At 38.2% G+C, this 21,466-nt stretch overlaps 1 protein-coding gene across 4 annotated transcripts in view; it reads left to right on the top strand.

Moving 5' to 3' along the window:
- Positions 1-289: 289 nt before the first annotated feature.
- EGF (epidermal growth factor) overlaps positions 290-21,466 on the top strand; it is a 101,063-nt gene continuing 79,886 nt past the window's right edge. For all 4 annotated transcript variants that reach the window (XM_077778466.1, XM_077778463.1, XM_077778464.1 and 1 more), the window contains exon 1: positions 290-416. In XM_077778466.1, coding sequence (XP_077634592.1) covers positions 290-416 — 127 coding nt within the window. The remainder of the gene's footprint in view (positions 417-21,466) is intronic.

Consider the following 21,466-nt stretch of genomic DNA (forward strand, 5'->3'; position numbering starts at 1 on the left):
TGACTGCGAAATTTATCATAAGGGTGTCAGGTATTTCTTACGGACTTGGACTTCCCAAAAACGTAGAGAAAGAACTTTCCTGGAGTGTCCCTTTCAGGCTGCAGGCCACTGTCTTGAGTTGAAGGAGACCGAGCTGGAGGACTACAGCATAACAGCGGAGTAAAAGATGCCCCAGGGCTGCAGGCCAACCCGGGGGGACACGCTTGGGGTCGGACGGACCCCCTTTGCCTGGGCTATGCTCGAGCAAAGTCACGTTATTTCCTATTGAACGTTCAAGCCCATCAAGATTATGCTGCTCTTCCTTATCATTCTGTTGCCAGTAGTTTTTAAATTTAGTTTTGTTCGTCTCTCAGTACTGCAAGGCGGGGACTGTCCTCCAGGCCCTCCCTCAGGAAAGGGGAATTGTACTTGTGCGGGTAAGTAATCTCATGAAAAGGCATTCACATCTTCCCAGAAACTGCCTTCAAATGCCTGTTCATTCCATTTTGTATACTTGGGCGATTTCTTCCGATTTGTCTTTGGGTGTATATATTTGCTTAATTGTTGTTTTTTAATGCACGTATGTTTCCTTCCTGGTTGTTAGAGGTAATCTGCTACCAACTATAAAGGTTCACAACTCTCAAACTGTTCTTATGTGTGTGAGTGACTATGTTCTCATTTATAACTAGCTGAACATTTCATGTACGCCTCTGTTTTTATTCAGTTGGTCAGCTTTATATTGGAAGCTGAGGAAACAGGTGGAGTTTTGTTTTTTTTAAAAAACTGTTTCTTTGTAAGCCATAAAAAAGCTCCTTCTTTGATAACTTTGTGTAAGAACTCAGAAGTTGCTTTAAAAAACAGTGAAAAATGGGAAGGGAATAGGGAACAAACGTGATTCTACCATTGTGAAAGTTAAGCTAAGTTTCATATTAAATCTCCTCCCTTCTCTCTCCTCCCCTGCCCTTTCTGGAATCCTGACTGCAACTCCCGGTTTCTAGTAACAGGTGCATTGTAACTTTGCGCACCGCTAAGAAATAACAATGAATAAATATGCCACACCCCCTCTGACACTAAATGGGTTTTTAATCAAGGAGAAGTAGGACTTTTACTGAATGCAAATAATAATCCTGCCTAAGGACCTTGCCTGAAAAATCTCTCTCCCCCCTCCTTCCTTTTCTTCTCCCCTCCCCTCCCCCCTTCCTCTCTCCCTCTCTCATCTTCCTCTTTCTCTCTCACCCTCTCTTACTGTTGGTTTGTTTTTTTTACTCCTTGGGTAAGTCTCCAACCTGCTGCTCAAACAAAGAAGCCATTTCCATTCATTCGAAGGCACTAACTGCTCTAACATACCTATCCTGTCACCCTGACCTTTTGTAAAGGGGTCTGGCTCCCAAAAAGAGGTAGAGTGAGGGAAACATAGTACAGTTCTCAGACCAGAAGCCTCCGGATGACAGCACCAAATAATTGGAATAAAGAGAACAATTCTGAGTGAAACTGCCGGCCTTGGGCTCCTGCCCTGGCTCTCCCATGCAGGAAGTTACAAATGAGGAAATCAGGTGCTCTTGCTCAGAATCTCAGGACTCTGTCTCCAGGCAGTGCTCATTGTAACAAGTGAGCTGAACCCTAGGGCACTGGAAGGAAGGGCTGAATTCTAGCCATCTCTAGGTCTCCAGCACCTAGAACATTTCCCCCTCGTAGTATGTACTCTATACATTCTTCCTGAATGAATGAGAAGTCTCTCCCTGACCTGTTAATCATATAGTCCCAGAGGATAGCTACAAAAAGGGGGTGACTAAAGGCCAAATGACGCCATGAACCATTTACTCAGCCATTGGAGCAGAAATAAAAGCTTTGGGACAGTTAGGTCAAGTGGACTGGAGCCTCTCTGGGGTGGGAGAATTTTCTGAGAGTAGTTGGCAAGTGACCAGAGGCAGGCACTGCCATCTGCCTGGGACGTGAGGGGAGATGGAAGGAGCCAGTCAAGAAGCAAAACCCGAGAGAGCACAATAAATGACAGAAATGAACTGTTACACATAGCTGTAGAGTCCCGGGGAACAACCCGATTCCCACTAGCAAAGGAGCCTCTGCCTTGTGTTCCTCACAGTCCCTGCTGGTGGCTCAAAAGTGCCTTCACTAAGGCTGGTTGCACCAAGTAAACCTGAAGCCCAGGGTAGAGATAGTGAGTCAAGGGGGACTGTGCACAGAGTGCAAGGTTTTAGAAGCAAACGCACCTCATCTCAAATCCATTCTGCCTATTTAATACTTGAGTGATACTGGAATGCTGCTGGGAAATAATAGTACCCCCTTTCAGGATTGTCATGGGGACCGCATGAGACAACACGTGACACGCACCTACCCAGAGGGCTGCGGCTTGTGCTCAGTAAATGTCCTCTTGATACCGTGTCTTATTTAAAACCCTTTGATCTCATCATACCATGAGATGCCTTATTTCAACAGTGGCACAGACCCCGCAGAGCGTGGAAGGTCTGGGCGCTGCTTTGTGACTCCATGCCTGCTCCCCCGTTCCTTGCAAGTCACTGGTGTAACCCGCCTACTTTACACTCCACATCTCATGTTAGCTGATACCTGCCCGGGTGTCAGTTACCCTGTGCCCCCTGCATTTCAGAGGATAGTATTTCTCCTCTCTAAATAGATAGATTGCTATCATCTATGTTTTCTCCCAATTAAATTCTACTCACCTTATTTCTTGCCTTTGGCATTGAGACAGACCACCTCTGGCCAGCAGGAAGAATGCTTTGTGGTCTGACAAGATTCAGGTTACTTTATTCAAGGTTGTCACTCATGTGACTGGTGGCCAAATAAACCTCCTGATAACATAGCATTGAGTTTATTTCTCATTCCCCTCTACCCCTCCTGCCTTTTTTTTTTTTTTAACTAAATGAGTATTTTATCAGCCTCTATTTGAGCCAGAAGAGGTGAGGAGTGCAATAAAGAAAACTGCTGGCAAGTGGCTCCTGAATTTTCAAGCCTATTTGCCCTGGAGGAGACATATCAGTTGAAAAAAGGAACTTTTCCTGTTTGCTGTATGTATCTGTATTATTTATTTGAACTTTCTTGGTAAATAAAGGGTGAGGAAGAAGTACAGGCCAACCCTGAGACAGCTGGCTGCAGGAGGGATCCTGGGACACCAAATTAGCCAACTGGGGAGATCACTCTTAGCAGTAAACAGTAAAATCCCCGATTCAGCACTGCCTAAGGCTTGGTCAGCTTCCCAGTCATGTGCAAAGCACAGTAATTCCAGGATCAGAGTCTTGTTTGTTTTCACAGCCAAGGTTATGCAAAAGGTTTTTTTTTTTTTAAAGTTTATTTATTTATTTTGAGAAATAGAGTGAGAGAGAGAGGGAAGGAGGGAGGGGGAGAGGAAGGGTGAGAGAGTGTGTGAGCAAGAGTGTGGGCAGGGCAGAGAGAGAGAGAATCCCAAGCAGGCTGACAGCACTGGGCTCGAACCCACAAAACAGGAAATACTGACCTGAGCTAAAATTGAAAGTCAGATGCTTAACTGACTGAGGCACCCAGACACCCCCAAAGTGTTTTTTTTTTTAATCTAACAGCAAAGAAATTATAGAAATGGTCTTTTATGCATACCATGTGAATGAAACCACTCCCTCAAGTACTCAGTGGTTTGTGGTCTTTGAGGGGTAGTAGAGGTTAGTGGTAAAAACTTAAGTTTTGGAGACAGACCTGGGTCCAAATCCTGTTGCTTATGAATTGTATGTCTCATTTTCCTTACTGTAAAACAGAGATCATTACTCTTTCCTTCCAGGGTTGTTCTCAGGATTGTGTCAATATATTTGTTTTCAATGCTGACCATACATTACATTCACCAATGTCCAGGTGAATGGACCAGTGTCCGTTTGGGTCAGAGTCTCTTTTGGAGATGAAATCCAGCCATCATTTTCTTTGTTATTCTCCCTTGGCGATTCTAATGGCCATCATGGGCAGCCTGGGCTCAGAACCACTAAACTAATACACATAAAGTGCATGAAACAGAGCGTGGCCCGTAATTAGCACTCCATGAGTCTTAGTTGCTATTAATATTTTTGTTGTTGTCAAAATTATTTTTATTGGTGGTAACAGTAGTAGTATTTTCTGAATATGGCTTAGTTTCATCTACAATATTGAATTATTTTTGTACCCAGAAAAATGTCACATTGAAAAATTTGATGATAGTTTTACATTTAAAAATGTAGTCAAAATAATTTTAATACTTATATTTTTGTATATATTTTTGTTTTATTTTTGTTTTTAATTTTTCAATGTTTTTTATTTATTTCTGAGAGAGAGAGAGACAGCATGAGCAGGGGAGGGTCAGAGAGAGAGAGGCAGATACAGAATCTGAAACAGGCTCCAGGCTCTGAGCTGTCAGCATAGAGCCCGACAGGGGGCTCGAGCCCATGAACCATGAGATCATGTCCTGAGCTGAAGTTGGACACTTAACTGACTGAGCCATCCAGGCGCCCCTGTATATATTTTTATAATCAGAAGAAATTTTTATTAAAAATATGAAGACATTTCAACCTGTTTTGAGTTAGTGTCCTTGTGGAACTACTCTTCCAGTGTTTGTCTTTCTGTGACATCAATTGCTAAAAAAATTCCACCGAGCACACATTAAATTTGCTTGTTAGATTTCTTACCAGTAATAGTTTTATTTTGATAACAATAGCAAAAACAAGCCACTTGAAAATGATTCTTTAAAATTTTTCAAGTTTATTTATTTACTTTGAGAAGAAGGGAGTACCAGCAGAGGAGGGGCAGAGAGAGAGTAGGAGAGAGAATCCCAAGCAGGCTCAGTGCTATCAGCACAAGCCTGATGCAGGGCTTGAACTCATGAACCATGAGATCATGACCTGAGCTGACAACAAGTGTCTAACGCTTAACCAACTAAGCCACGCAGGCACCCCTAAAATGATTATTTAAATTCTTGCATATTTTTTTCTTACATTTGGAACCAATTTCTCTAAGATATTTTTTAAGGATTTTATTTTTAAGTAATCTCTATACTCAATGTGGGGCTTGAGACTCATAACCCTGAGGTCAAGAGTCACATGCTCCTCAGACTGAGCCAGCCAGCTGTCCCTTCGCTAAGATTTTTAAAGCTATTGAGGGCATATAAAGAAATGATAAGATAATTCTTTAAATGAATTTACATTTTATGCATGTTGGGGTTGTCCAAATATTTGACATTCAGTTTAGAAGTTGGAAGGTGGAAATTCGTGTTCAGGAGACACCAAGTAATTGTCTCCCGTTAAAAGTAAATAGACTACTAAGTTGGCTTATGTAAATTCAGGATCTGGTTTTACCAGCTACAAATTTGCCTTCATGAAAATCCATTTGAGATAATTCCTTGTTTTGAGTGAATGAATGGTTGTTTTCTCTCTCTCTCTCTTTTCTTTCCTTCCTTCCTTCCTTCTTCTTTCTTTCTTTCTTTCTTTCTTTCTTTCTTTCTTTCTTTCTTTCTTTCTTTCTTTCTTTCTTTCTTTCTTTCTTTCTTTTCTTTAACATCAGTAGTCTCCAATTCCATCCCATCAAGTAAACAATTAAAATGTGGGCATATGCTCTCAGGATGTGTCTGTTTGTCAGTTACTTACATACTATTAAAAGCTACAACTATGAACATTACACAACACATAATATTTCTAATATTTCCTTTCCACACAATAGTGAATCTTCATTCAGTCTCTAAATAATACACATCCTACTTGGGAGAGACTGTTCTAGAGAAGTAATAACATGATGGAATAAACATTTTATCTCTTTTTTCACTAATACCTCATCCCTGTTCTCTTAGGTATGAAGAGATAAACAAAAAGATCACTAATTTATTTTTCAAGTACAGGGGACTTATTCATAGTGAATGGCTTTTCTCAGAGTGTATACGAGAAGAAAGAAAAAGGCAGCAGGGCTGTGCTGAGATTCTTTCATAAGGACCAGAGGCCATACCACATCCCTAAGGATGGGCTGGAGTTTCTGATATTCCAAAGCTCTATGGCTTTGAGTCACTATGTTCAGTGGTGAAAGAAAAATATCCTATTCTAACATCCTATGTTAGGGGGAAACCCAGTGTCTCCTCTCTTTATCTTGGAGGGTTCCTGGGCATGGGGACAGTGACGTGACACAGAAGGCTCTGTTCCCTCCAGTCCTTCCACAGAATTACTCATCTACTCTGGACCTCACTTCTCTCACGTGCTGACCCATTCCCACACTCTGTCACCTCACACTGGACACTACCCTGTTTTATTTCTCATGTGTAAGTCATAAGGGTGCAGACTTTAACTAAAGACTTTAAGGGGCGCCTGGGTGGCTTAGTCAGTTGAGCGTCCGACTTTCGCTTAGGTCATGATCTCGTGGTTCGTGGGTTCGAGCCCCGCGTCGGGCTCTGTGCTGACTGCCAGCTCAGAGCCTGGAGCCTGTTTCAGAGTCTGTGACTCCCTCTCTCTCTGACCCTCCCCTGCTCACGCTGTCTCTCTCTCTCTCCTAGAAATAAATAAAACATTAAAAAAAATTAAAAAAAAAAAAAGGCTTTAAGCCACATTCTGATCCAGTACATTAAATAAAACATTTTTCATTCTTGTTCTTGAAAGGTAAGTGATTGTTCTCTGTGGCAAAGACTTACCACTCATCTCTCTTTCTTGGCATTAGCTTTCCACCCATGTTAGCTGGGCCTGTTTCTCCGTGGGTTGTGTGATCTGTACCTAGCCCTCTTTCCTTAATATATTAGGGAAGTCTATTAAGGCCTTCTTAATCTATTTCAAATGACCTACATCCTTCCACAGAACATTTTATTTATTTATTTATATTCCCAATATAGTTAACATGCAGTGTTATATTAGTTTCAGGTGTACAATATAGTGATTCAACAATTATGTATATTACTCAATTCTCATCACAGTAAGTGTACTCTTAATCCTCATCACCTATTTCATCTATCCTCCCCCCACACTTCCCGTCTGGTAACCACCAGTTTGTTCTCTGTAGTTAAAAGTCTGGTTTTTTGTTTGTCTCTTTTTTCCTTTGTTCATTTTTTATGTCCTAAATACCACATATGATCAATTCATATATTTGTCTTTCACTGACTGACTTATTTCACTTAGCATTATATCATCTAGATCCACCCATATTCTTGCAAATTGCAAGATTTCATTCTTTTTTATGACTGAGTAATATTCCTTAGTACACACCAGTTCTTTTTTATCCATTCATCTGTTGATGGACACTTAGATTGCTTTCACAATTTGGCTATTGTAAATAATGATGCAATACACATAGGGATGCATGTATCCCTTAGAATTATTGTTTCTGTATTTTTTGGTTATCCAGTAGTGTGTGATCACTGGATCATAGGGTAGTTCTATTTTTAACTTTCTGAGGAACATTCATACTGTTTCCCAGAGGGGCTGCACCAATTTGCATTCCCACCAACAGTGCACAAGTGTTCTTTTTTCTCCACATCCTTGCCAACCCTTGTTTCTTGTGTTTTTGATTTTAGCCATTCTGACAAGTATGAGGTGATATCTCATTGTAGTTTTGATTTGCATGATGAATGATGTAGAACATCTTTTTATGTGTCTGTTGGCCATCTGTATGTCTTCTTTGGTGAAATGTCTGTTCATGTCTTCTGCCCATTTTTAATTGGATTATTTGGTGTGTGTCTGTGTTTTTTTCTTCCTGTTATTCAGTTATATAAGTTCTTTATATATTTTGGATACTAACCCCTTATTGCAAATGTCACTTGCAAATATCTTTACCCATTCAGTAGGTGTCTTTTTGTTTTGTTTATTGTTTCTTTTACTGTGCAGAAGCTTTTTCTTTTGATGTAGTCCCAATAGTTTATTTTTGCTTTTGTTTCCCTTACCTCAGGAGACATATCTAGAAAGATGTTTCTATAGCTGATGCCAGACAAATTACTGGCTATGTTCTTTTCCATGATCTTTTATGGTTGCTAGTCTCACGGTTAAGTCTTTGATCCATTTTGAGTTTATTTTTGTGTATGATGTAAGAAGGTGGTCCAGTTTCATTCTTTTGTATGTAGCTGTCTAGCTTTCCCAGAATTATTTGTTGAGTATACTGTTTTTTTCTTTCCCCCATTGCATGCTCTAGCCTCCTTTGTCAAAGATTGTTGACCATATAATCATGGGTTTATTTCTGAGCTCTCTGTTCTATTCTATTGATTTACATGTCTGTTTTTGTGCCAGTACCACGCTGTTTTGATTACTACAGTTTTGTAGTATATCTTGAAATCTGGGATTGTAATACCTCCAGTTTTGTTGTTTTTTCAAAATTACTTTGGCTATTTGGGCTTTTATGATTCCACTCAAATTTTAGGATTATTTTCTTTAGTTCTGTGAAGAATGCTGTTGGTATTTTGATAGGAATTGCATTAAATCTGCTCTGGATATTATGAACATTTTAACAATTCAACCCATGAGCGTGGAACATCTTTCCATTTGTTTGTGTCATTTTCAATTTCTTATATCAATGTTTTATAGTTTTCAGAGTACGGGTCTTTTACTTCCTTGGTTAAGTCTATTCCCAGGTATTTTCTTATTTTTGGTGTGATTGTAAATGGGATTTTCTTAATTTCTCTTTCTGCTACTTCATTATTAGTGTATAGAAATAGCAATAGATTTATGTACATTGATTTTATATCCTGTGACTTTACTGAATTCATTTATCAGTTCTAGAATATTTTGGTGGAGCTTTTAGGGTTTTCTTTATAGACTATCATGTTATCTGTAAATAATGAAAGTTTTACTTCTTCTTTACCAATTTGGATGCCCTTTATGTGTTTGGATTGCTGTGGTTAGGACTTTCAACACTATGCTGAAAAAAATAGTGAGAGCAGACATCCTTGTATTGTTCCTGGTCTTAGGGAAGTCCTCAGTTTTTCACTGTTAGCTGTGGGTTTTTCATACATGTCATTTATTATGTTGAGGTATGTTCCCTCTAAACCTACTTTGTTGAGGGTTTTTATCATGAATGGATGTTGTACTGTGTCAAATCCTTTTTCTGCATCTATGAAATGATCACATGGTTTTTGTCCTTTCTCTTGTTCATGTGATGTATCTCATTGGTTTGTGAATGTTAAACCACCCTTGCATCCCAGGAATAAATCATTTAATCAGGGTGAATGATTTTTTTAATGTATTATTGAATTCAGTTTGCTAATATTTTGTGGAATATTTCTGCATCTATGTTCATCAGAGAAATTGGCCTGTAGTTCTCTTTTTTGCAGTGTCTTTATCTGTTGTTAGTATCAGGGTAATGCTGCTCTCATAGATTGAATTTGGAAGCTTTCCTTCCTCTTCTATTGTTTGGAATAGTTTGAGAAGAATAGGTGCTAAGTCTTTAAATGTTTGGTAGAATTCACCTGTGAAGCCATCTGGTCCTGGACTTCTGTTTGTTGGAGGTTGTTTGATTACTGCCTCAATTTCATTGCTGGTGATCAGTCCATTGGAATTTTCTATTTCTTCCTGATTCAGTTTTAGAGGTTATATAAATGTATGTATATATTTAATGTTTACTTATTTTTGAGAGAGAGAGAGAAAGAGCATGAGCAGGGAAGGGGCAGAGAGAGAGAGAGAGAAAGAGAGAGAGTCACAGAATCCAAAGTTGGCTCCAGGCTCCAAGCTGTCAGCAAAGAGCCCCATGTGGGCCTCAAAACCATGAACTGTGAGATATGACCTGAGCCAAAGTTGGATGTTTAACCAGCTGAGCCACCCAGGTGCCCCAGAGGTTATATGTTTTTAATAATTTATTCATTTCTTTTAGGTTGTCCAATATTTTGGCATATAATTTTTCATAACATTCTCCTATAACTCCTGTATTTCTCTGGTGTTGGTTGTTATTTCTCCTCTTTCATTTCTGATTTTGTTTATTTGAGTTCTCTCTCTCTCTCTTTCTCTCTCTTTATAAGTCTGGCTAGAGGCTTGTCAATTTTATTAATCTTTTCAAAGAACTAGCTCCTGGTTCATTTATCTGTTCTATTATTTTTTTAGTTCTGTCTTGTTTATTTTTGCTCTAATTTTTATTATTTACTTCTTTCTACTGGTTTGGGGTTTTGTTTGTTCTTCTTTTTGTAGCTCCTTTAGGTGTAAGTTTAGGTTGTTTGGTGGAGATTTTTGTTACTTATTGAGGTCTGTTCAGTAGGCCTGTACTGTCGTAATCATGACCTGAGCCGAAGTTGGATGCCCAACTGACTGAACCACCCAGGCGCACCTACAGTCTCTGTTTTAGAGTCTATTTTTCTGATACAAGTATTGCTACCCTGTCTTTCTTTTCTTCATTTGTTTATGCAGAACATTTTAGACTTCTTCCTTCAACTCTGTTTCATTTTTTACTTTAGATAGAGTGCTAGTGGGGGAGAGGGGCAGGCAGAGAGAAAGAATCTTAAGCCAACTCCACACTCATCATGGAGCCTGATGTGGAGCTTGATCCCACAACCCTGGGATTATGACCTGAGCTGAAATCAAGAGTTGGATGCTTAACCAAATGAGGCACTCAGCTGCCCCTTCATCTGTTTTCTGATCATATCCTGGGCCTCCCTTTTTAAATAATAGAAAAAAAATTAAATTACTAGAAAACTTAATAAAGTCTTTTAATAAACAAAATAACTATTTCTCAGAAGAGACAGTCTGACCACAGGTAAAAACCATTATTTCTTCCTCTTTTCTTTCCACAATGGGAGAATGTTAATTTTGAGGCAGAAATGAAGATTCTTGGAGGCAGGTACCATGTGGTGGGAATACTATCTGGAGAGGAGACATTTTCCTGGACTCTCAGGCTCTTTCAGGGTTCTGGAATTCCAGGGTTGAAGAGTGTCCCTTCTTTGGCCAAGTCAGAAGTGAGGCAGCGTACTAACTTCAAAAGAAACCCTTCATGGGTCTGGCCTTGAACAGTGATTGGAAGCTACTCTATGGTTTGTTCTTTTTTCCTGTTATTTCCAGTTTTTAAAGAGGATCTTATTAAAAATTATAGATTGATCTCACTTGTGCTGAGGAAAATGAGAAAAAGGCCAATCCTGTTTCAGGTGAAGTGATATAATAAGTGGCAGGTAGGGGAGACTGTCTTCCAGAGCCCTGTGTTCCCACAGTGGTGTGACCAGAGGTAGAGAAGCTCAGATGAGAGACACTGGTGGTCAAGGCCAAGGGAAGCAAACTATTTCCCAGCTAGTGGTTTAGGAGTCCCCACTTATCCACGGATTTGCTTTCTGTGGTTTCAGTCTTGCACAGTCATCTGGAAGCAGATGATTCTCCTTCTGACATAAGGTCAGAAGGTCAATAGTAGCCTAAACAACATCACAATTCCTGCATCATTCATCTCACTTCATCTCATCACATAGGCAATTTTATCATGTCACATCCTAAGAAGAGTAAATACGGTACAATAAGATATTTTGAGAGAGAGAGACAATACTCTATATAACTTTTATTACTGTATTTTGTTATGATTGCTCTATTTTATTATTGTTTTTTTTCTAAGTTTATTTATTGAGAGAGAGAGAGAGAGAGCGAGTAAGGGAGGAGTAGTGAGAGAGAGAAAGAGAGAATCCCAAGCAGGCTTTGTGCTGCCATGACAGAGCCGAATGCAGGGCTTCAACCCATGAACCATGAGATCATGACCTGAGCTGAAACCAAGAATCAAATGTTTAACCAACTGAGCCACTGATTAATTATTGTTTTTAATCTCTTACTGTGCCTAATTTATAAAGTAAACTTTATCATAATTATTTATTATAAGGAAAAACATAGTTTATATAGGGTTGAGTGCTATCTGATGATTCAGGCATCCACTGGGGGTCGTGGATGTATTTCTCATAGATAAGAGGGAACTACTGTACTAGGAGAATCAAATAGTTTGGATTATGAAACAATTAGTATATCTCCTCTCTTATTTTTATAAGTGATTTATAAGTTGTTGTACTAACTTATTTGGATTAATTTATGTTGTTACAAAATCAAATACTGGACCTCAGATAAAAGGTAACATGTATTCCTTACCTAAAAAATAAACCCTCCCAAATCTGTGCAATATTCTTAACCAAAAAGTTAAATCACTTTGATTGTAGTAGAGGATACTAGCAGCTTTCAAATACATATAAATTACTCAATCTAAGATATGTTAGCAATTATTTTAATAAGATAGTTTTGTAGATTTGTTATGAACAAACGAAATAATCATGAACTAATCTCAACAGCTGGAAACTACTACATTGGAGAGCTTTTTCAGAATGTCCAAATCAGTTTTAAAGGACATACTGTCTTTCAAGGAATTTCTAAACATTTTTCAAGAAATTTTTAAATCTCATGAAGCAGTTTAATGCTCAGTTTAGCTTTAGTTTTTACTCCAAATTTGAGAAATCCTAGAGCTAGGGAACAAAATGATCTGTTATAAATGTTATGTTAATCAGTGTTATGTTATAGTTTCTAATGTTAGCATTGCAATGAACTTTTTGAAAGCACTGGGAACAACAGCTCAACAAAACCCTGAAGTAGCAGTTATTCCTGAATATTATGAAACTGTGAAATTCCAACATTCTAAAATTTTCAAATGTATGTTCTTTGGAAAATATACTTTTCTAAAATATGTTACCTAATATATTTTTTTAAATAAAACATAGTTTTAAAAAAAAGGTTTCTTGTCCTCTAAAAGGTCCTTCTAGCTGGAATAAGAATCAAGTTGACATGAGAGAGATTAACAGGAGAAAATCAAATTTAATAAGTATATGTATGGGGAATCCACATCGCCGTGGACATTCCAAAGACAGGCAACATGAGGTATAGTTGTCATTCTGAACTAAGAAGCGGTAGGTGTCTGGGACTCCAGAAAAAAGGAATGTTATTCACAGGGTGATGAGAAGAGTAGATTCTTGGTAGTTGGATGATTGCCCTGCCTTGCAGATGGATCATTCAGGTAAAATTTACTTCTGTTGGTAACTCTTATTCTGGGAAGGGCCCCCAATTTAGATTCTTTTATGTAGTTAAGGGAGGGGCCAGATTTCCTCTTAAGCCCACAGAGTCTGAAGTGCCTTCAGCTCAAAATAATCCGCATGCCAAAGTGGACATTTTTGGGGGGCCCTGTCCTGGACCTCTTCAATTCACATATTTCCTTTTGATGTAGGCAGGCCAACTCCAAAGGACCCAGAGGCGTTCCTGCAATGACCACCCAAGAGAGTCCTTGGCTACATGCAGGATAGAAATCAAAAATGCGGGGAGGGCATGAGAGCAGAGTTCATTGCAAATATAGAAAGAGTGCAGATACAGACAGAGCATTCAGGAGACTCAGAAAGGAAAAAGATAGAGAGTCTCATCTTGGCTTGGGATCTGGGGTTTTTACTGTGGACTGTGGTCTGGTGGACATGTCCCCCCAGGCATGATCCAGTCAGAACCAGGACAAGGGTCCATGTGTCCTCCATAAGTCACTTATTCCTTGGAGCCAGGGGGTCTTGGCGTCCAGATGTCTAGTGCTGGTGGTCTGGAATATGCACAGGATGCCTTCTCTCAGTCATTCTCGCCCAGTCCTTCCTTAGATGTTATCGAATGTGCTGGAAGACTCTAACGAAACCACTAACTCCTTGTTCCTTACAAGGAGGACATACATTATTTGTACTATGAGGCATATGCAAAGCAGGGGTGCAAGCCCTAGCAAGAATAGAAGCAGAAAAAGAAGTAAAAAGCAGATTTTTATGGAGTCCTTCAGTTTCCCTAACTTACTTTGATGCTGGAATTTGGCTGATGTATGGAAACTTCAGTCGTTTCAGTCAAATACTATGCAGAAACTTTTGCTCTCATCACCTCTTGACCTTCTTTCGAAGCCTGGAGTTTGAATTGGTGTGTGCGTCTGGTTTTACTTTACGACCTTGATTTTCTGATTCTCCCAAGCCTAGCTAACCATGCTAATGTCCCTCAGTGTCTGGGTTTCCCAAGCATTTCCCAGGATACTTAGTACACTCGTATTTGTGTGAGTGTGAAGGCATTTGAGAGCCAGCAGACCCCAGTGACAATAATTCATGGTATGGGCTGATTTATTTGTAAGCCCCCTCACAGTGGCACGATAGAAAAGGCCTCTCAGAGAAAAGTAGTACTTTCTTCCTCCATGCAGAGTAGCCTGTCAGGCTACTATAGACCATCTTTGTCTTTGTAGGTATATTTCAATCAGGTGGTTCTCTTTGTGGGCAGATGGTTGCTAGGATACAGACAGTCCTAACAACATCTTTTCAGCTGCCTTGGTCTTTAGCACATAATGTGGCGGTTGAGAAATAGTGTTTTATCTTATTCATTTCAATACTTTTCTGATTAAAATCTCAAAAGCTTGAAGAAGGATCTTTCTTCTTCCATAGATTGCATCCTTGTATAAACAGATCAATTATAGAAGATCAGTCATACTCAATACCATATAGCTGTTGACAACAATCCGATATATTTGGGGCCCTTACCGTATGAGGTTTAAAAATACGCACAGAGTTTAGAAGCTACCAGGAATATTCTGATGTTTTTCTCCCTCTCTCTGAAGCATACAGTTATTCTGTTTACCATAGAATGTTCAGCCAAAAGGAATTTAACCCCTCCTTGGTCTGCAGGGAAAGTGCAAAGGCTATTGTCATTGATTTACCCAGTATTTAGAACTATATATCTTTTAGATTTAAGCAACATTATTGAGAATTTTAAAAGCTCTGAGTGGATCAGTAATTTTATTATATTTTGGAAAACAAATTTGAAAAATCAACCGAAATTTTTATATTTCTTGATTATTCTAATGAATCCTGGCAACAATGTCATGTAAGGAGAAAAAAAAGTATATGAAGAAAAATTCCATCTAAAATTTCAGTGCATTTAAAAAGCACCCAACAATTGGGACACATTGGTGGCTAAGGTGGTTGAGTATCTGACTCTGGATTTTGGCTCAGGTCATGATCTCACAGTTCATAGGATGGAGCCGCAACGGGCTCTGTACTGACAGTGTGGAGCTGCTTGGGATTCTCACCCTCCCTCTCTGCTCCTCCCCCACATGCTCTCCCACCTTCTCTCCCTTCCTCTCTCTATCTCTCAAAAAAAAAAAAAAACATTAAAGAAAGAAAGGATGTTAGGTGAATTTCTTTACATAATGATACATTATCTTCTGGAACAGAAAGCCAAAAAGAAGCATACTCTGCATGGATATCCCTCTTTCACATAAGCTATGTTGATGCGTAGGAAATGACTAGGTTTTATTATTTTCAACAGGCAGGGTGAAATGCCATTTTTGAAACAAAGGACACATTTTAAACAGAGTGAATTGTGGTTGGCGCATTACACATGTGGACTGACCTTGTCACAGGAAAAGCGGAGCAGTTGCAGGCAGGTGGTTCTGATGTTACCTTGCTTGTTGCCTTAATCTGCATGAAAGTTCTCCCCCACCCTTAATCCATGGGCTGTGCTTGGCAAGTTGTTAGGCCTCAGCTTTTGAAATTAATGAGGTTCAGTTATGTAGCTGATATGAGCTTCCAGTACTTATCTCATAGGATTTTATGAAGGCTAAATAAATTAATTCATATAAGGTACTTAGACTCTCGCCTGACTTAGTGAATTTCTGGTAAATATTAGCTGTTGCTTTCCACCAAATACCGTAAGCTGAGACATTTCGAACACCTTTGCTTTGTGAAGTTTTTCTAATGCCTATTTCTTCACATTTTTAATGATGCTTAGTTTCTTGGGATGAGCCAAGTCCTCACAATCATCTTACCCACAATTTTCTGTGATTTGTTATTATCCTTGATGATAAAGTATGACACAAAATTCCCAATCAATTTTTTTTTCTAAGTTATTACTAAATCTTATCTGCCTTCAACATTCCAAAGAAATTACATGAAGGAGTTTTTTTTCTATATTTATATAGCTATATATTCAGCTGGGGCTTAGGATTAATTGGTTGGTCAGGGTGGAATTAATAAGAAAAATGAAATTGGACTTGGGAAGCATCTAGAGCCCAACACTTCTTAATTTAATTGTTTTTGTCTATTTGTCTAGGGATACTCAGAGTATAGTATGTACAGGCAAATATTTATTTGTTTAGGCTTGTAATTTGAGAAACATTATCTTAAAGTAGTGAAAGAAGATAATTGTGTTAATTATAAATGAGACCCACACCAAATTTTGTACCTCTAATACTTTTTAAGAAACAGATTTAATCAATTCATTAACTTCTTAGACTTCCTTCAGAGGGTTCAACTTGTAGTGTCAGTGTGGGGGTAGAAGTTACTTGTTTTAGGTTATTGTTTGTTTCCTTTAGTGATTGATTTGGTATTTGAAGTTTAGAGAAGCAGAAAGAAGAAAACATTTCATAGAAAAAATAGTTAAGGAACATCTATTTATGAATTTACCACAAGCTTAGGCTTCTTTACAAAATACTACAAACAAGGAAACTATTGAATAATATAAGCCCAGCAGGATAGGAATTAAATTGATGTTAAATTAGATAGACCCGGAAGATCATCTAGCCCAACTGCCTCATATTACCAATGAGAAGTTGAGATCCAGAGAGGTGAAGTATCTCATCGGGACCCTATATCACCTTGAACTCAGAATCCTGGACTCTTCCTTTATCAAATTGACTGCTTACATGCCACCTCCCATGACTAACTGTTGAAAGCCCACAAATGTAATTAGTTCTTTCCACCAAAAAGTCTTAATAATATTAAGTTGCTTTAGGACAAGTCTCTTAATATATCTAGTTGTTTATGTTGAAAGTGCCTTGTGAGACTAAGATTTCCTTTTGTATAAATTATACCAATAAATTAAATTCCACAAATATTTATTCAACATTAATTTTGTGTTTGGACCGACAGTGGTGACATCACTGATCCAAATATCCAGCGTCTCCCGAGGGGACAGTGGGGTTCCCAGTCCAGAGGGCCAGACGTGGGGTGGGCTGCAGGTATGCAGTCCATACCTGAGGACTTATGGACCAGATTAGTTGGATTTGCCAAAACTAACTTTTGAAAAGTCCAACAAGTGACTTAAAAACCTTCCTGGAAAGGAACTAAAGGTTACAGACAATGCTACTAATGCAAGCTCAAGAGAATAATGAGGGAAGGACAGCATCCACCCTTCTCTCGTTCCTAGAATAAGCTCTTTCTTGGTTGCATAAGAGACCAAAACAATGTCTCTTTAGACTGGAAGAAAAATAAGGAGGAAAAAAAAGAGAAAAAAATAACAAGACAGCCTGAAATCTGGATTTATGTTTATTATTATTAGTGATAAACCACAGAAGTGTAAAATTTGCCTTGAAATGTTAGCTAATGGCAATATGAAGCCATGAGGACAAGCAAGATATTTTAAAATGAGTATCCAGAATGTGAAGCAACTTTTTATGATTTTTATAGCTGTGTTCAAAGTTATTATATTTAAGGGTTGCCTGGGTGTCTCAGTCGGTTAAGTGTCCGACTTTGGCTCAGGTCATGATCTCACGGTTTGTGGGTTCGAGCCCCGCGTCAGGCTCTGTGCTGACAGCTCAGAGCCTGGAACCTGCTTTGGATTCCGGGTCTCCCTCTCTCTCTCTCTGCCCCTCCCCTTCCCCACTCATGCTCTGTTTCTCTCTGTCTCAATAATAAACATAAAAAAAAAGTTATGATATTTAAGACTATGCTTACTAAGCTTAATGATAAAAAGTTAGAAGGCTCTTTTGAGATTTCTGACATCACAGCAAAAATAGAGAAGTCTTCCTATTAGTGAACTATGTATTCCTCCTGCTTCCTGTGGTGATAGAACATAGCTACAATAAGACATGGAAAACCACATGACAACAGATCAAAATGTATTCTTTTGTCAGCAAATACTATTGAAATCTTTGCAGATAAGCATCACTGAAATTTTGAAGGAAGAGTATAAAAACTACACAGTTGAGTGAAAGTAAAGGTGTTTCTAATATATCTTGGCTTATGGTATTTTCCAGAAAGGTGATAGTCAGCACTTACTGAGAACTCACTATATGTGAGGAAAAATTCTAAGCATTTGGAATGAAATAATTTATTTAGTATTTATAATAATTCTCTGAGGTAAGTACTATTACCATCTCCACTTAAAAATAAAGAAACAGATACACAGAGAGGTTAAGTAGTGAGCTAAAGGTCACACAGTTAAGTAGTGGAAAAGAATCAAAAGGGGTTTTCGGTCTCCAGTGCTAGTGACCTCAGCCACTCTTGTTTTCGCCTCTGTTTCAACAGTGAAATGCACAAAGAATTGATACTTTTTCATTAGCCAATAAAGGAAAAAATGTACCAGAGAAGAAATTTTTTCCATAGTCAATGACTTCTTTATATGTTCATAAATGTATTATGAAAAAAAGTAGTAATATAAGTGTATCCAGTGGCAATGGAACCGCTGCATTTACTGGAACATCAGCAAAAAAGGAATCTTAGGTGAGATCGTAGCGGGCCCTATGTTACAGTTCTTGGCGGTGTCCCAGGGAAGCAGTGGTGTCCAGAGATTGAAACTGCGATTGCACAAAGTGCTACGGGACGTTACTGATGTCTTTACTCCTCTAAAACAAGACTAAACTGGATTCTTTGTAATACTTTGAATTGGAGGGGGAGTAATCACGAAAACATATTCTTCCCACAGGCTTCCCACAAAGTATCCTGAAGCAAAGCACTTGAGAGCAAGGAAATGTTACATAGTTTTTTTTAAAAAAAAAAAAAAAAGTGTTTCAATTTTTTTTTTTTTACTTTTTCTGTGATGACAGATAGCTGTTACTAGGATGCCACTCAAAATATAACTAACAAAACAGAACTTTATCCCTCCAAATTGAAGGTGACATTCTAACAATGAAGAAGTAACTCCTGGTTGTAAGAAACTTGTGTATAAAGAGAGCAGTTTGAAAACAGGTATTGGAAAAGTTTCCACTGTTAGGTGATTGGGCTGTTGAACAACCTAATGTCAATATGCCACCTATTAAAAATTCTCATGTCTGCACTCTTCAAAAAAACCCAAAAAACCTTGTAAACAGATGTTTTCGGAACTTTAAAAAACTTCTAGATAATGTTTGTCCCTTTTTAATTTACTTGTTAAAATATAAAATATAACACTGCCTGGTTAGTTTGGCTTTCCTGATTGAAATCTAGGAAGATAGATTCAAATCCCACACCATTTATGAATAATTGATGGATGCACTTAAAAAGTATATTTTATGATTTTGTACATAGAGCCAGTGAAGTATTTCTTTTGTTTGGCATACATCTAATTGTGAAATGTGGGGTTGGGGAGGGGGGTGCTATGACAGCTATCAAAGACTAAGGATCAAAACATTGAACTTTAAACCAGATTTTAAGATTCCTATGCTGCATTCAGGCTTTTTAGTAAATGTGAACTACTCAGAAAGTGTTGTGTAATCTCAATTTTTAACATACAGAGGGACTTTTGGGGCTGTGGGAAATCCCCAACTGCAAATGTCCAGCAAAGAGTTGGAAATACAGTGGAAAAACTGAGAAGACAGGTCAAGACAGTGATTTCTGAGTCTTGGTGTGTGTGTGTGTGTGTGTGTGTGTGTGAGAGAGAGAGAGAGAGAGAAAGACACATTTAGAAAAACTTCTAATATTTTAATATTGGTGATTGCATTTAGTAGGGTAGCAGCAGGCTTTAAATAAAATTGAGCATAATATTATGCTAACAAGATGAGGGATATTTAAAGATGCTTACTTAAGATGAAGGATTACCTAGAGCACAGGACCTTATAACAGGTTCTGCACAGATTCACTGTTCTACAAACTGCTTTTTTATGAGTTTTTAAACAGTTATACTGATCTGTGGTATTAGCCAGGAGATAGACTAGATGGAATGGACTAGATGAAATTGACTAAGTGGAATAGACTAGAAAGTCCAGAAATGGACTTAGGCTAATATGGTCTTTCAATCTTTGATAAAGGTGCACAAGCAATTCAATGGAGAAAGCATAGTCTTTTCAATAAATGATGTTGGATCAATTAGAGATTTCTGAGCAAAATAATGAACCTCAACCTCAACATCCCTTATACAAAGATTAACTCAAAATGGATCGTAGATCTAAATTTAAGATGTAAAACTATAAAATTATTAGGAAAAAAACAAAGGAGAAATTTTTGTCTTGACTTTAACAGTTCTTGGAAGTGACACCAAAAGCATGCTACACAAAGGGAAAAAATGAAAAACTGTACTTCATCAAAGACAATGTCAAGAGGATGAAAAGACATTCCTGCCCTCAGGAAGAAAACATTTGCAAATCGTGTATTTGACGAAGCACTTGTATCCAAAATATATTTTAAAGAAACCTTCCAAATCAAACAACAAGAAAACAAATAACATAGTTAAAAATGGGCAAAGGTTTGGGGTGCCTAGGTGGCTCAGTCAGTTAAGCATCTGACTTTGGCTCAGGTCATGATCTCACGGTTTATGGATTCGAACCCCACATTGGGCTCTGTGCTGACAGATCCCTGCTTGGGATGCTATCTGTTTCTTCTCCGTCTCTCTCCGACCCTCCCTCACTCTCTCACTCTCAAAATAAACTTTAAAAAATGAGCAAAGTATTTAAGCAGATACTTCACCAAAGAGAATATAAAGGTTCTAAGTAAGTTCATGTAAACATGTTCAACGTTATTGTTATAGACTGAATATGCCCCAAATATGTTTACATCTTAATTCCTGGAACTTGTTGAATGTTACCTTATATGGCAAAAGGGACTTTGCAAATGTGATCCTGAGATGGGATGGTTATCCTGGATGCTAGGTGGATCCTAAATGTAATCACCAGTCTCCTTATAAGAGGGAGTCAAGAACATCAAAGGAGGAAGAGGGCAATGTTAGTGGAGAGAGATCTGAAGATGCTACACTGCTGCCTTTGCAGATGGTGAAGGAATACATTAGGTACATATATATAGGGTGCAATATATTATAAAATTAGATGTACAGCTATCCAGGTGATGGAATTATAGGACTTTAAACATCCATTAATTCCATTAAATATCCATTTAAAGGGACCCACTTCTTTTTACTCATTATTATTATTATTATTATATAATTTTCAGGTATACAGCTTTATAATTTGACATCTGTATACAATGAAAAGTGATCATCACCATAAATCTAATTACCATCCATCACATACAGTTGACCCCCTTCTCCTCTGGCAACCACTAGTCTGTTTTCTGTATTCTTAGTTTGTTTTATTTTGTTTGTGTATTTGTTTAGTTTCTTTTTTGTAATTTATCTCTTTCACATAGGTGGAAAATCATATGGTGTTCGTTTTTCTTTGTCTGACTTATTTTGCTTGGCATAATACCCTTTAGGTCCACCTATGCTGTCACAAATGGCAAGAATTCATTTTTATGGCTGCGTAATATTCCAATATGTATAAATATATGTACCATGTCTTTATCCATTCATAGATTGATGGACACTCAGTTTGTTTTCATGTATTGGCTATTGTAAATAATGCCACAGTGACCATAGGGGTGCACATATCTTTT

Source organism: Crocuta crocuta, unplaced genomic scaffold, assembly GCF_008692635.1.
Source record: "Crocuta crocuta isolate KB4526 unplaced genomic scaffold, BGI_CrCroc_1.0 scaffold587, whole genome shotgun sequence".
In the NCBI taxonomy this organism is placed as follows: Eukaryota; Metazoa; Chordata; class Mammalia; order Carnivora; family Hyaenidae; genus Crocuta; species Crocuta crocuta.